Raw genomic sequence first — 16,553 nt, 5'->3', positions numbered from 1 at the left:
CAGTCTTCTGCCCCCACTCTGGCATCACTACCAGCCCCAGGTAGAACTGATGCTGGCACATCTCCCATGAAGTGGAATGTCCTCTCTCCTGAGGCAGCCCATTCCATCTTTGGAAGCTTTTGATTCTCGTGAGTTAACATATGAACTGCTGAGTGCATCCACAAGGCTGGAGCTGTTGGTGGGGAAATGAGATATGAATATGAATAAAACAGAGCCCTCACCTTCGAAAGAGGACAGAGCCGGATGTAAATAATTACACCAAAGTATTAGAAGCCTGTGGGTGAGGCGTGTCCCAAGGTGGGAGTATATGAAGAAGTGTAGGGTATTTGGAGAGAATCAACAGTGTTCATGTGTGAAGGGTGTGTGGAGGTGACAGCAGAGAGACAGACTGGCAGCTGGTGGGACGGGTGGCTTAGGCCTAACTCTGTGTCACATGGAGCCAGCTGCCCTCTGAGGCGGGGAGCTCCAGGAGCAGGTGTGGGAGAAGGACCAGCTGGGGAGGGGGAGAGTAATTTCTGTAACCAAACTTTGTTGCTGTTCAGTCGCTCAGTCATGACCCCATGGACTGCAGCACGCCAGGCTTCCCTGTCCATCACCAACTCTCAGAGCTTGCTCAAACTCAGGTCCATTGAGTCAGTGATGCTATCCAACCATCTCATCCTCTGTCGTCCCCTTTTCCTCCTGCCTTCAATCTTTCCCACCATCAGGGTCTTTTCTAAGGTATCAGCTCTTCATATCAGGTGGCCAAAGTATTGGAGCTGCAGCTTCAGCATCAGTCCTTCCAATGCATATTCAGGACTGATTTCCTTTAGGATTGACTGGTTTGATCTTCCAGTCCAAGAGACTGTCCAGAGTCTTCTCCAACACCACAGTTCAAAACCATCAGTTCTTCAGTGCTCAGCCTTCTTTATGGTCCAACTCTCACATCCATACATGACTACTGGAAAAACCATAGCTTTGACTCTAAGGACGTTTGTTGGTAACCAAACTTAGGACCTCCTGTCTCCAAAGATGACAGAAAAAACACTCTTGACTCTTGAAGTAATTCAGACTCCTCAAGATTTGCACTCAGATTGTGTGGACTCAACTTTTGGCCTTCTCCTCCTGCCATGATCTGAGTGTTGACTTGAGTGGGGTGAGGGTCTGGCTCTGCTGACCTTTGGTTGTGGGATTTTGAGACCTGCTCAGCCATCATCCCTGGCTAGCAGATCCCCAGCACTGCTCTCTGACACTCGGCCGCCTGCTCCATCTCTTCGCAGCCACCTCCCCCTTTGGCCTGTCCTTGCCACAGCCTCAGGTGTGGGATTTGCTTCCCCATACTGCAGTCAGGCTGGTCTTAGGTCCCGGCTCCCTTCAGTGTTCCTTGAGAGGGTCTCTGGCAACATCAGAATTGTCCTCCACTGTCTACTGGAAGGCCTTGGGGGGAGCCACATTAGGCCCTAAGGAATGCTCTCCCCAGGCCTCAGCATGTTGGCATGGGGTCTCTGTGGGGCCATTTCCTCCCAGAGTGCCTCGAGGTAAGCAAGGTACTAGCCCCTCTGCTCTGGGCCTTCTACGGGGGTCTTTTCCTTGCCTCTGCCCCTGGGGGTTGAACCCGCATCGGGGCGAGACACAGGCCCTACTCATAGTCTCTTGCTCCTGCTCCTTACCTCCTGATCCCTCTCTGGGCATTTCCCTCAATCCCAGGAGGGACTTCTCTTCTTCCTGGAGGGCAGGAAACCGCCCCCATGTTAATTTCATGTCTTCTCCACTCTAGGGCTTACGGTTAAACATTTTATACCCTGAGTCCACTCAGCCTCTGATTCTCAATAATTAAAAGAACACTCCTGGGATTTAGAAAACCCTTTCTGCAGTCCTCAAAGCTCAGCTCTTTCAAATGAAAGCCCTATCATTCATAATGATACTTTTGGAAATGAACTTTCAGAAGAGCCTGTTTTAGAGGTCAAAATCTGAACACAGTCTCCTGTATTCTCAGCTACATCTGCTTTCCCCTGAGGTGGTGGAGGTCTCAGTGTCAGTGGGAAGAGGGCCTCAGGACAGACATCCTCCCCAACCTGGAAATGACCTTAGATAATACATCAGAAATTTATTCTGCTACGTATAATATAGTTAGTCTCCTTGATGGTGTTTCTGTTGGCTCACATCATTTTGGGGCCTGCTGTGGAAGCTCTGTGGTACCCTGAGCAGGTCTGTACTGTTCCCTTAGAAAGGACTCCCTAAGGTCTTGGGTGGCCTTGGCCTTCAGCAGCTTGAAGCTGGGTTTCGGTTCCTGGTCAGAGATTGAGGTCCAGAGATTAAGGTGGAGTCTCGGCAGTGAGAGCATCGAATCTTAGCCACTAGACCAGCGGTCAGTGACAAGACCTTGGCCCTTCAGCTTTACAGAAAAGAATTCCCACAAAGACAAAGTAGTGAAACAAGTGTTTATCAGGAGAAAGAATACAGTATGTGTAGATAGACACACAGGTGGCCCTAGAGGGAGCCATGCCCTTGTGGTGGCTTGAATCTGTTTTATGGGACATTTCTTCTGGATTTCCTCTGACCAGTCATCTTGATTTGTCTGATTCTGAATCCGTGTTTGGTATGTCTCAGGATCCTCCCATGTGTACATGTGCATCACTCAACCAATATGGATTCCACTGAAGAGGCCTGTGGGTAGTTGACATAACTCCCCTTTTGCTTCATGGAGCTTTTGGGTTGGGAAGGTTTCCTTGACTTGGAGAATGAGAAATATATGGTCTCCTTTTCTGTTATCTGGGCAGGGCCCAGCTTCTTCTCTTGATTGTCCTGCTATGGATATTTTGGAGTTTCTGTCCATAGGGAACGTTCTCAAACACCAATCTTGTTTGTAAGGAGTTCCAAGAAAGGAAACCCCATACGCTTCAGACTTGGAAGGTTGCTAAGAAACATGGGGGAGAAACTGGGTGATGTGTCAGTAACACAGCTGTGGGTTATGGCATGAGGTGACTATTACTTTTAATTCTTCGTAAGATCTGAGTTGTGAGCAAGCTGTTCCTTTCCTGAAGTTGCTGTGAGAGCCTGGTACAGACCAGTGCCTGTCAAGGGTACACGTGCCTGCAGATCCTGCAGGGTCTTGTGGACATGCAGCGTTGGGTTCAGGAGGTCTTCTGGGACCTAAGGTCCCCATTTCTAAAGAACTCCCAGGTTGTTAGCTCTTGCACATTCCTAAACCTGACTTAGAGTAGCATGGATCCAGACCAGGGATTCTGGTTCACCCAAGGTTACTCCTCTGGTTACCCCTAGGGTTAATTGAATCAGCATTTCCTGGGGTGACAGTTCTTCAGTTACTTTGTACAGTAGGAACAAGCATTTGCTGGTGGCTTTATTTCTGGGTGAAGAGCCTCTAGTGAGCTAAGAAAAAGTTAATCTGCTAATTTTAGGGAATAAAGCCTCAAGTTCTAGCTATTGGGTATATAAAAACCTGTCGACTAAAAAATATAGCCACAACCTGAAAGTAGAGAGTTATTTTATTTGGTGCGAATGTTTAGGACTCCGAGCCTGGGAGATAGCATCTCAGTAGCTCTTGAGAAAACTGCTCCAAGGAGGTTGGAGGGGGAGTCAGGCTATATACAAGTTTGCAGCAAAGGGAGCAGGCAGTCTGAACATCAAGTTAAGGAATTTAGCATTCTGTATATGGGAAGATGCAAGCCTCTGGGCTCACTGAATTCATTTCTTTCATACGCACCTCAGCTATCTGGGGCCAATCCTGTCTCCTTGTTCACCTTGCTTCTTGCATTCCCTCAGCTCCTCAGCAGTCACTGTAGGGGGTGGCAGCATCCGCTGGATTGCAGTTTTGGGAGACCTCATTCACATTTGGAGGCCAGAAATTGCTGATGGCTGTGACATTTCTTGCTGATTAATATAGCAGGAGATATTTTCATTTCAAAAACAGGTCCATTATTTTTCTAACTCTAAGCAGTTGATCATCCGATTGTTGCATAACAAATTATTCCTGCAGCTAGCGACTTAAAAAAGCTCCTACTTTTCGCTCATCATTTTGCGGGACAGGATCTCAGCAAGGGTTTGGCTGGATGGTTCCTGTTCAGGGTCTCTCAAATGGCTATATTCAGACACTGACTGGGACTGCTGGCATCTGAAGGCCCAGTTGAGCTGAAGGTCCCTGTGAAAGTCGCTCAGTCATGTTCAACTCTTTGCAACCCCATGGACTATACAGTCCATGGACTTCTCCAAGCCAGAATACTGGAGTGGGTAGCCTTTCCCTTCTCCAGGGGATCTTCCCAACCCAGGGATTGAACCCAGGTCTCCCGCATTGCCGGGGGATTCTCTACCAGCTGAGCCACAACAGAAGCCCAAGAATACTGGAGTGGGTAGCCTATCTCTTCTCCAGGGGATCTTCCTGACCCAGGAATCGAACTGGGGTCTCCTGCATTGTAGGTGGATTCTTCACCAACTGAGCTATCAGGGAGGTCCCTGGTGGTGTGCTTAAGTGACTGGCAGTGAATGTTGCTTGTCGACCGGGAGTTCAGTTGGGGTTAACACTGAAACACCTCCAGGTGGCCTTGCCATGTGTGGGCTCCTCACAGCATGGTGGCTGGGCTCCCAGAGTGCGTCCTAAGAGGACGCATCTGGAGAGGAAACACCTTCAATGGAAGATGCAAATCTTCTTCTGACCTAGCCTTTGAAGTCACTCAGGATCGCTTATGCCGCATTCTGTTTGTTATAAGAAAGTCACAAAGGCCAGTTCAGATGCCCAGGGTTAGGGGTCATGCCCACTTTTAATCCACCACAATTCCCATCCCCAAATTGAATAGTCAGGTGGTATTTTACTTGCTCTGGGAACACAGGCATAAGACTTAGGTGTGATTTTTCATATGCACAAGGGCCCTCTATTGTTATCCATTGATCTTTTCTGCTGATTCCTCACCAAGGGAGAGCCACAGTAGAAATCTGCTTGGGGTCTGGGTAGAGAAGACATGGGAGAAAGGTGCTCAGAAATGACGTCAGCATCCACATTGGGCTTTTATCCTGTCATTGAGGTTCCTTCTGAAAGTCCAAAATCACTTTATATGAAGCCAAGAGACATGGAGGGTGGGAACTAAACCTTACAGCCCTCTCTCTGCTTGTCAGAACTGCATGTCAAAATTCTCCAGCAGAGCCAGGTGAGGAGATGAAGTTTAAATGAAGTAGACTGTAAGGTCCACATTCCTCATCATCATTCTAATACTGCCTACTACTGTCGAAAGTTTCCTTCATTAAAACATGTGCTTTGCTGCTTCTTAAAATAGCTCCATAACCAAATGCCGTAATTTTGAAAAGCGTGATAAAAAAAAGGTTCTCTGATCATGCTCATTCCTGAATATTTTTAGCAGAGCAATAATTAGGATTTGGAGGAAGCCGGGTGCCTCATTATGTCAGCAGAGGGCTTGGCTTCTTTCAGAGACCCGCCTCCTAACCAGCCAAAGCAAATCTCTCCCCAACCCCAGTTTCCAGTTACTCAGCCCCAGAGACCTCACCCTGTGTCTTCAGAGAAAGGGTGAGGCCATGTCACCAGTGTCTGAGTGACTTCCTAAAGTCCGTGTGTGACTAGACACTCCTCTTAACATTTCAGCAGGCAGGGCTCGTGAGTGCGATGCCTGCCTGCTGAAAGACAGGATGTACTTCTCCCCAGAAAAGCTCCTAGCTGCTCTCACTGAGGTGAGGATGTGGTCTCAGGGTCCCTGGCTTGGGGCCCCTCACCCACCAGAGCCCCCCGCACAGTTGCATCAGTTGGGTGCTGTTAATATCCATGCGTTTAGATGTTTCTGTCCTCTGCCTCCTTCTTAGATTTCTGTTTTGAGTCCACTGTCTTAGAGCGTGCTAAAAGAAGTTTCTGGCCTCAGGGCCACAGTATATTTGTGGCAGAGAGAGGGGAGGGGCAGTGCTCGCAGGACACTGAAGTCCAGTGTGGCGAGGCCAAGGCTGGGCCAGCCCATTGCTCAGCTCCCTAGGAAACGAGGACAATGCCCGCTGCCATTGTGTAGCTCGGAGACCTTGGCTTAGGGAGTGAAGGCAGAAAGAAGGCCTGAGAGGAGACTGGAGGGAGCACAGGGAAGGGAGAAAGCAAGCTGCTGCAGAGTCAAGGCTTCGAATCTAAATCCAAAGGACAGTGTTTGCATCTAAATACAAAGCCAATGAGGATGTTGAGCGGGATTTTGAAAGACTGTTCTGCAGCTCTGGCTGTGGGAGACTGAATTTGAGGGGATAGAAAAGTGATATCCATGGAGACTGGTTTTGAGGCTCTTGCTGTAGTCTGAACAAAATGGGGTTTGAAAATGGGTTTGAACAAAATGGGGTTAGGTTGGTTTAGATGGAGGATGGAGAGAAGCAGGTGAACCAGGGAGACACTTGGGAAGTATGTTGGTGAGTGGAAAGACATTGATTGGACATAAGGACTAGGGGAGAGGGAGGTGGCACAGATGAGGCCGAGGTCATCGTGCACAGCCAGCTCATTTCTGAACTCTGGAGGCTGAGGTTAGTAACTTGCCTCCTGAGGCTTGAGTGACTTGCTCAAGTCTAGAAACGGAGGACGCAGCACCCCGTCCCTAAGCTCTGTCCATCATGCTGTGTGATGCCTGATATCTCTGACTGAGTGACCACCATCATATTAGACAGAAAGATTTCAATTGCCAGCACGTGATTTCAGTCGACAACAGAAGTACAAGCATGAACTAGATTCTTGTCTTTTAAAATTATTTTTTAAATTTATTTTATATTGGAGCATAGTTTATTAACCACGCTTAGTTTCAGGTGTACAGCAAAGTCAATCAGCTGTACATGTACATATATCCATTCTTTATAAGATTATTTTCCCATGTAGGCCATTCCAGAGTATGGAATACAGTTCCTTATGCTATACAGCAGGTTTTTAGTTATCTGTTTTATATACGTAGGGTGTATATGTCAATCCCACTCTCTCAGTTTATTCTTCCCCTCCATCTCCTGGTAACCATAAGTTTGTTTTCTACATCTGTGACTCTCCTTCTGTTTTATAAATGAGTTCATTTGTATACAACTTTTTTTTAAGATTCCACATATAAGTGTTATCATGTGATATTTGTCTTTCTGTGTCTGACTTACTTATTGTGACAACCTCTAGGTCCATTCATGTTGCTGCAAATGGCATTATTTCATTCTTTTTTTATGGCAGCAATATTCTGTTGTATATATGTACATCTTCTTTATCCATTTCTCTATTGATGGACATTTAGGCTGCTTCCATCTCTTGGCTATCGTAAATAGTGCTTCAGTGAACATTAGGGTGCACATATCTTTTCTAACCATGGTTTTCTCTGGATAGATGCCCAGGAATGGAATTGCTGGGTCATGTGGTAGTTCTATTTTTAGTTGTTTAAGGGGCCTTCATATTGTTTTCTATAGTGGCTGTACCAATTTACATTCTCATCCACAGTGTAGGACAGTCCCCTTTTCTCCACACCCACTCCAGCATTTACTGTTTGTAGATTTTTTGATGATGGCCATTCTGAGGTGATATCTCATTGTAGTTTTGATTTGCATTTTTCTAATAATTAGCAGTGTTGAGCATCTTTTCATGTGCTTCTTGGCCATCTATTTGTCTTTGGAGAAATCTCTATTTAGATCTTCCGCACATTTTAAAAAATATTTTTTTCCATTTATTTTTATTAGTTGGAGGTTAATTACTTTACAATATTGTAGTGGTTTTTGTCATACATTGACATGAATCAGCCATGGATTAACATGTATTCCCCATCCCGATCCCCCCTCCCACCTCCCTCTCTACCCAATCCCCCTGGGTCCTCCCAGTGCACCAGGCCCGAGCACTTGTCTCAGGCATCCAGCCTGGGCTGGTGATCTGTTTCACCCTAGATAATACACATGTTTCGATGCTGTTCTCTCGAAACATCCCACCCTCGCCTTCTCCCACAGAGTCCAAAAGTCTGTTCTGTACATCTGTGTCTCTTTTTCTGTTTTGCATATAGGGTTATCGTTACCATCTTTCTAAATTCCATATATATGTGTTAGTATACTGTAATGGTCTTTATCTTTCTGGCTTACTTCACTCTGTATAATGGGCTCCAGTTTCATCCATCTCATTAGGACTGATTCAAATGAATTCTTTTTAATGGCTGAGTAATAGTCCATGGTGTATATATATCACAGCTTCCTTATCCATTCGTCTGCTGATGGGCATCTAGGTTGCTTCCATGTCCTGGCTATTATAAACAGTGCTGTGATGAACACTGCGGTGCACGTGTCTCTTTCAGATCTGGTTTCCTCAGTGTGTATGCCCAGAAGTGGGATTGCTGGGTCATATGGCAGTTCTATTTCCAGTTTTTAAAGAAATCTCCACACTGTTCTCCATAGCGGCTGTACTAGTTTGCATTCCCACCAACAGTGTAAGAAGGTTCCCTTTTCTCCACACCCTCTCCAGCATTTTTTGCTTGTAGACTTTTGGATAGCAGCCATCCTGACTGGCGTGTAATGGTACTTCATTGTGGTTTTGATTTGCATTTCTCTGATAATGAGTGATGTTGAGCATCTTTTCATGTGTTTGTTAGCCATCTGTATGTCTTCTTTGGATTAATGTCTGTTTAGTTCTTTGGCCCGTTTTTTGATTGGGTCATTTATTTTAAAAATATTTTTAAAATTTTGCTTTTGGCTGCACTGGGTCTTTGTTGCTACATGCAAGCTTTCTCTAGTTGTGGCGAGCAGGGGCTACTCTCTAGTTATGGTGTGCAGTCTTCTTATTTCCATGGCTTCTCTGTTGGAGAGCATGGGCTCTAAGGCATGGGCTCAGTAGTTGTGGCTCACAGGCTTACTTGCTCTGCAGGATGTGGAATTTTAATCCATTTTGAGTTTATATTTTTGCATGGTATTAAAGAATGTTCTAATTTCATTTTTTTTACATGTAGGTGTCCAGTTTCCCCAGCACCATTTATTGACAAGAATGTCTTTTCTCCATTGTACAGTCTGCCCCCTTTGTGATAGAGTAATTGACCATAGGTGTGTGGGTCTATTTCTAAGTTTTCTATACTGTTCCATTGATCTATTTATCTGCTTTTGTGACAGGACTATCCTGTTTTGATGACTGTAGCTTTCTAGTATAGTCTGAAGTCAGGAAGCTTGATTCCTCCAGCCATTTTTCTTTTTCAAGATTGCTTTGAGAATTTGGAGTCTTTTGTGTCTCCATCCAAATTTAAAATTTTTGTTGTAGTTCTATTAAAAATGCCATTTGTAGTTTGATAGGGATTGTATTGAATCTGTAGAGTTTGTTGGGTAGTATAGGCATTTTGACAGTATAGATTCTTCCTATCCAAGAACATGATATATCTTTCCATCTATTTAGTCATCTTCGATTTCACCAGATTCTTGTCTTTGATAACACTTGTGACTTCTTTATAGCCTTGTATTGGTACACTCAAATATATCTTTGAGGACTTTAAGGAAGTTCTACGAGAACTTGGCATCCTCTGTGCTTGTTTGTTTCTTCTCAGTTCCAGTAGTGTATAGACGAAAAGGCCTTTGTGTGGTGAAACCACCATTGAGAGTAGTTTGCTCTTAGAAGGGTAAAATCGTTGAGCAACCCCTGGGCATGTCTTTAGACCAGAGACAATAAAAATACTGCACCCTTCTTCTTTCCCTTTGCTATAATGTGATGCAGAACTCCCTGGGGAAGAAGGGGAGTAGCTGTGATCTCACAAATTCTTTGACTCAATTGCTATGCTCCATTCACTTACTCATTTAATTTGCATGTATTGAGAACTTTGCATGTGCTAGACACTGGGGCACTGAACTGGGTGCTGGACACATAAAGATGATCAAGACACAACCTGTGCTTTCAGAGTGCTCCCTTTTCACAAGGAAATGGATACTGAAAATGCTTTTGTTAATGGCAGTCAAATTTATATTTTAATGGCTGTGGTTTCTGCCTGGTGACGTCAGGAAAGACTTCCCAGAGGCATAGCCTTGAGACTGGACCCTGTACGATGAGGAGCTACTCTGTAGCTTCTGTGGGCAGGGAAAGGGGTTCCGGGGCAGGAAACAAGGGCTTGAAAAGAGCAAATGCCGAGAGCCAGGTGAGTGCCTGGTGCATCCAGGGAACAGGTCCAGGATGACAAACCCGCAGTGCCTGTGGCAGGGAGTGCCTGGAATCGAGCCTGGCAGAGTCGGCTGGGGCCAGATGTGAAAGCCACCCTGACCTAGGAGCTGCCACTTTGTCCTGGACAGGAGAGTCATTCAAGAAAATGGTCACCTGAGATCATCTTAGTTGTTTTTTCTTCATCCTGTCTTTTCTATTCGAACAGGTATGTTTGTTCCAACACAGAGAACAGAAGGCATCTCAACATCAGACATCATCACCAGGATTGTCCGTGACTATGATGTTTATGCCCGACGCAACCTCCAGAGAGGGTACACAGCGAAGGAACTGAATGTCAGCTTTATCAATGTGAGTGTGCCACCCCACACCTCTGAGGACCAGCGCGTCACGCTGCTGCTGGCACTGTTTACAAATCACTTACTTTACACCACTCGATATTCTTGATGTTTGACAATTATTGTCTCGTTCAGTCCACATAACAGCCCAAAGATGTATTATTATCTCCATTTTACAGATGGAGAAACCAATGTCCAAATGGGTCACGTAATTTGACCAAGTCATACAGGTAGTGAGTGAACATCACATTTTTTAAGGGAACCGCCTCACCTCCCTTTCCACACCCCAACCTCCCCATTTAGAGTTCTCAGACTTGGGTGAAGGGTTTCTGAGAGATCTGCCCTCATGAAAGGAAAGAGTTGTCTTCTGCTCCAAGGGAAGGAAGGAGCACAGAGGCTCTACAAAGCTAAACTCAGAGAAAATGTGTTCTTATTTTAATGGTTTACAATTTTCATTTTATTAAGGCCTTACAGATGCTCATTAGAAACTTTAACAGTTGCTTTTTTTTTTGTCCAGAGAAATTACAGTCACTTAAAAAAAGTCCAAAGTCTTTGGCTTCCTTTTGTATTTCTGCTATATTGTTCTCACAGAGCTGCTGTTAGTTTAATAATAGAGCAACTGTTAAAACAATCTTTAAAACAAGCTGTTAAAAAGCAAAGAGGGCAGCCCAGTTGCTAGAGGTGATGTTGGTTGAGTCTGGATGACTATGTTTGCCTGCAGTCCAAGGAGCTGTTCGAGGTGAACAAAGTAAGAGCTCTCCACACATACAGAATTTCCATCACCCAGGCTTCCGTCGTAGCTAAGTCAGTAAAGAATCTGCCTGCAATGCAGGAGACCAGGGTTTGATCCCTGGGCAGGAAGATCCTCTGGACTTAGTGACTAAACCACTCTCCTCCAAATAGATATGGCAAGTTTTTCTACAAAACTAGATGTTTTTAATTATATGAAGCCACAGTTATCCAGAAACTTACACAAACCGATCATTGGCTTTTGAATGAGGCAGGGTTCATTCAGTAATCATAAGTTAGTGATTATCAGTTGTCCTCAGGAGGCAGGAAGTGTTTCGAATCCGAGCTCTGTGGCTTCGTACAGACTGGGCAACAACATGGAAAGTGTCAGGTTCAAGTGGCAAACAGAACAAGTGGCTGAAAAGAATTCAGTCAAAGTGATTAGTTGGTATCTTACAGAGCATAAAGCCCTGGTTATTTCAATAAATTAAACTGCCTGTTCTTTTCAATTGAATTCAGTCACCCATCCAGGCATGTCGAGCCATTCCTAAAAGTTATTGCTCACGCTCTTTCAACGGCCTGTAGATAAGCCACTTAGCTCAGGGAACCGTGTAGTCAGTGTGGATGTGCCCGTTGCCTTTCTGTGACCACAAGCTGTGCTGTGGCGCAGAGTACATCACGTGTGTTGGATGCGTGTGTAGATGAATCACGGAACCTCGGGTGGCAGGAACCTGACGAGGGTCAGTCACCAGCCCAAGTCCCTGAATTTGTCAATAGAAAAATGAGGAAAGTTGAGTTCGGAGGGACCTGGTTCAAGTCCCTCAGGCAACGTAGAGGAGGCAGAAGCAGTAGCAGCCTCCCAGCCTTGTGACTCCTGGTCCAGAGCCCAGTCTAGTGTTTCAAGCAGCTCCTGAGAGCAGTGGAGAGTCACCGTGTATTATATACAGCTGGCCGGCAGCACGGGTGGCTCACACCTCACCCTGTGGCTGCAGTAATGTTTGTGAGGTCTAGATCAGGGACCCCTGACCCAGTTTTGTAATACTGTGAAAGTGAAGTCACTCAGTCGTGTCCGACTCTTTGCGCCTCCATGTACTGTAGCCCACCAGGCTCCTCCATCCATGGAATTTTCTAGTCAAGAGTGTTGGAGTGGGTTGCCATTTCCTTCTCCATTGTAATACTCTCCATTGTAATACTGTATGTGGCTCCAAAAATTCTGAAATGGACTTCAATTCCATATAGTGAAGAAATGTGAGAAATCTTATTATCCCTTCGGGAGGAAATGTATTATGGTTTCATGGAGGAAAAGAGCCTTCGTTTCATGTTATCTTCATGGTTTTGATTCCACTTTCATCAGGTAACATGATTTTTTTTTTTTTAGATAACATGATTAAATGCTTCTGTTGCTTACGCGTAATCTAATAACCAACACACACTAAGCTTTTACTAAATGCCAGACATTGTGCCAAGTACTTTACATGCATTATATGATCTAACTGTTACAGCAACCCTATTGGGTAGGGACAATAATTATCCCTATTTTACAGATGAGAAAACTAAGGTTTAGAGATTGCATGTGAGTTGCCCAATATCTGATGCCTTCTAGGCACATAGGTATAGCAATGCTGCATCAAGACTATGAACAAAATCCCAGTCCAGAGAAGCTATCAGAACAAAAATTTTCTTCATTACCAAGGAAACTGATGTGGTTCCATTAGATTAATGGGAAGTATCATGACAGTGACAATTTTAGTATGACATATAGGTGCTAAGGCCCAGCCAGTGTCTCACTTATTTCAACCAATATTGGTTTTAACAATGTCCCAGTAAAATAGAGAACTCAGGCTGCTTCTGAGTGGCCATTCTATGTACAATTCATATTTTTGTCTAAGTGTCAGAAGAACCGAGGGGATGTATTTACCTAGTATCTATCCAAAATAAAGAGCAAATGGATACTTTTGGTTCTTCTCTTGTATAAGTGAATTCAACTCTATTTACAAGAAAGAGAACATTACAACCACTTGTACTTCGCTGAACCCATTCAAGTCGACTAATCAGAAGTGACTTTTTTTTTTTTTTTTTTTTTTTTTTTTAGAAGTGACTTTTTTTACAAGAGATGGGCCTTCCCATCAATCCAGCCCTTGGAAACTAGCATCCTGACTCTTCAGGTTAAGAACCTGCACAAGTTGAAATAAAATCTGACCATTCTGTGAATGACTAATCTCTCCCCAGCTCCCTTTCTTTCTCCTTTAATTTTTGACCAGGAGAAGAAGTACCGCTTCCAAAACCAGGTAGACAAGATGAAAGAGAAGGTCAAAAACGTGGAAGAAAGATCAAAGGAATTTGTGAACAGAGTGGAAGAAAAGAGTCATGATCTAATTCAGAAGTGGGAAGAGAAATCGAGGGAATTCATTGGCAACTTCCTAGAACTGTTTGGGCCTGATGGAGCATGGGTATGTAATTATTTCACTTCTCCCTACAATAATGGGAGTTTTCAGTTTATCCTCCTTTCCAAGGAACTACTCAAGGGTGTCCCTTGTCTCAGTCCAATATGTGACCTCCACTTGGGGCATTAGCCCAAATGACCTCAAGTCTGTGCACGTCTTTATTCAGCTTCTGCTGTTCCTTTCTATATGGCACCCAGGAGTGCCCAAAGCCAATTCTGTTCTCTCTATTTCTTGTTTGAAGCCATTTGGTAGGCACTGAATGTCTATTACTGCAAAGGTTGGTTTCATAGCTCATCCCAATCTCCCAGTTGGAGGGTGCACAGCTTATGGGTAAGGGTGAAGTAAGTCAGTGGCATCATGGATCTTGTGTTATAAAACAAGGTTAATGCCTCTTGGATAAACCAGAGGAGGAGGATGCAGAAGAAATGTAGCTGCCTTGATCACCTTTTGTGATCAGGAACTCCTCTTTCATTGGTTGGAAGAGAGAGAGGGAAGAGGTGAGTCTTTGTACTCATCATGCCCTGATTTGCCCCTGTTTTTTTCATAATATATATGTGCTGGGATAAGGCATAAAAGTCTTAGGGGATGGAGGCCATGATCTGAATCTTAAAACTGAGACAGAAAATGCAGACAGGATCTCTTGCCTAAATTCTATATAGAATTCTGAGTGAAAATTACAGACAGAGAAAAGAAAATTCTGGAAACTACCTTGTATTCCACTGGCATTTCTTTTTTTCCCCTTCATTTCTATTTTTATTATTTTTTAGTTAATTTATTTATTTTAATTGGAGGCTAGTTACTTTACAATATTGTAGTGGTTTTTGGCATACATTGACATGAATCAGCCACGGGTGTACATGTGTCCCCCATCCTCAAGCCCCCTCCCACCTCCCTCCCATCCCCTCCCTCAGGGTTGTCCCAGTGCACCGGCTTTGAGTGCCCTGTTTCATGCATTGAACTTGGACTGGAGATCTATTTCACATATGGTAATATGCATGTTTCAGTGCTATTCTCTCAAATCATCCCACCCTTGCCTTCTCCCACAGAGTCCAAAAGTCTGTTCTTTATATCTGTGTCTCTTTTGCTGTCTCACATATAGGGTCATCATTACCATCTTTCTAAATTCCGCATACAAGCATTAATATACCACATTGGTGGGTTTTGTTTTCTGACTTACTTCACTCTGTATAATAGGCTCTGGTTTCATCCACCTCATTAGAACTGATTCACATGTGTTCTTTTTAATAGCTGAGTAATATTCCATTGTGTATATGTACCACAGCTTTCTTATCCATTCATCTGTTGATGGACAGTTGCTTCCATGTCCTAGCTATTGTAAATAGTGATGTTATGAACACTGGGGTATGTGTGTCTCTTTCAATTAAAGATCTAAAAAAAAGGAGTAAAGATCTAAATGTGAGACCAGAAACTATAAAACTCTGGAGGAAAACATAGGCAAAACACTCTCTGACATAAATCACAGCAGGATCCTTTATGACCCACCTCCCAGAGTAATGGAAATAAAAGCAAAAATAAACAAATGGGACCTAATTAAACTTAAAAGCATTTGCACAATGAAGGAAACTATAAGCAAGATGAAAAGACAGCCTTCAGAATGGGAGAAAATAATAGCAAATGAAGCAACTGACAAAGAATTAATATCAAAAATATACAAGCAGCTCATGCAGCTCAATACCAGAAAAATAAATGACCCAATCAAAAAATGGGCCAAAGAACTAAACAGACATTAATCCAAAGAGGACATACAGATGGCTAACAAACACATGAAAAGATGCTCAACATCACTCATTATCAGAGAAATGCAAATCAAAACCACAATGAGGTACCATCTTATACCGGTCAGAATGGCTGCTATGAAAAAGTCTACAAACAATAAATGCTGGAGAGAGTGTGGAGAAAAGGGAACCCTCTTACACTGTTGGTGGGAATGCAAACTAGTACAGCCACTATGGAGAACAGTGTGGATATTCCACTGGTATTTCTATTGTGTGTGTACTTCTGGAGTAAATAACCAGTATTATCAGCAAAGTTAATAAAGAGGGTTCTATGGAAGACTTTGTTTTAAAAAATTGATGTATAGTTGATTTACAATATTGTTTTGATTGCTGCAGTACAACAAAGAAATTCAGTTATATATACACACACACACACATTTTTTATACTTTTTCATTATGGTTTATCTTAGGATAAGGAGTATTGTTCTCTGTGCTATATACAGTAGAATATGTTTATCCATTTTATGCATAAAAGCTTACATCAGTTAACCCCAGCCTCCCACTCTATCCCTCCCTCAACCCCCTCCCTGCTTGGAAACCACTGATCTGTTCTTTGTGTCTGTGATTCTGTTTCTGTTTCATGGATAGCTTCATTTGTGTCATATTTTAGATTCCACACGTAAGTGATATCATATGGTATTTGTCTTTCTGACTTCACTTAGTATGATAATTGCTAAGTCCATTCATGTTGCTGAAAATGGTGTTATTTCATTTTTGTTTATGGCTGAGTAGTATTTTATTGTGTATATATACACCATACCTTCTTTATCCACTCTTTTTTTTTTCTTTATCCACTCTTATTTTGATGGACATTTACATTGTTTCCATGACTTGGCGATTGTGAATAGTGCTGCTAGGAACACTGGGGTGCATATATCTTTTTGAATTATAGTTTTGTCTGGATATATGCCCAGGAGTGGGATTGCTGGACCATATATGGTAAGTCTTAATTTTCTGAGGAAACTCCAAACTGTTTTCCGCAGTGGCTGCACCAACTTAAATTCCCACCAACAGTGTAAGAGGGTTCCTTTTCCTCCACACCTCTTTCAGTGTTTGTTATTTGTAGACTTTTTAATGATGGCCATTCTGACTGGTGGGAAGTACTACCTTATTTTAGTTTTTGATTTGCATTTCTTTAATTATTAGTGATTGT

General features: G+C 43.5%; 1 protein-coding gene across 4 annotated transcripts in view; it reads left to right on the top strand.

Moving 5' to 3' along the window:
• Window positions 1-16,553, top strand: part of PCYT1B (phosphate cytidylyltransferase 1B, choline) — a 120,721-nt gene that overhangs the window by 82,951 nt on the left and 21,217 nt on the right. For all 4 annotated transcript variants that reach the window (XM_065915223.1, XM_065915222.1, XM_065915220.1 and 1 more), the window contains exons 6-7: window positions 10,302-10,444; window positions 13,422-13,610. In XM_065915223.1, coding sequence (XP_065771295.1) covers window positions 10,302-10,444; window positions 13,422-13,610 — 332 coding nt within the window. The remainder of the gene's footprint in view (window positions 1-10,301; window positions 10,445-13,421; window positions 13,611-16,553) is intronic.

Source organism: Muntiacus reevesi, chromosome X (assembly GCF_963930625.1).
Source record: "Muntiacus reevesi chromosome X, mMunRee1.1, whole genome shotgun sequence".
Taxonomy (NCBI): domain Eukaryota; kingdom Metazoa; phylum Chordata; class Mammalia; order Artiodactyla; family Cervidae; genus Muntiacus; species Muntiacus reevesi.
This window is presented reverse-complemented; position numbering and strand designations above follow the sequence as displayed.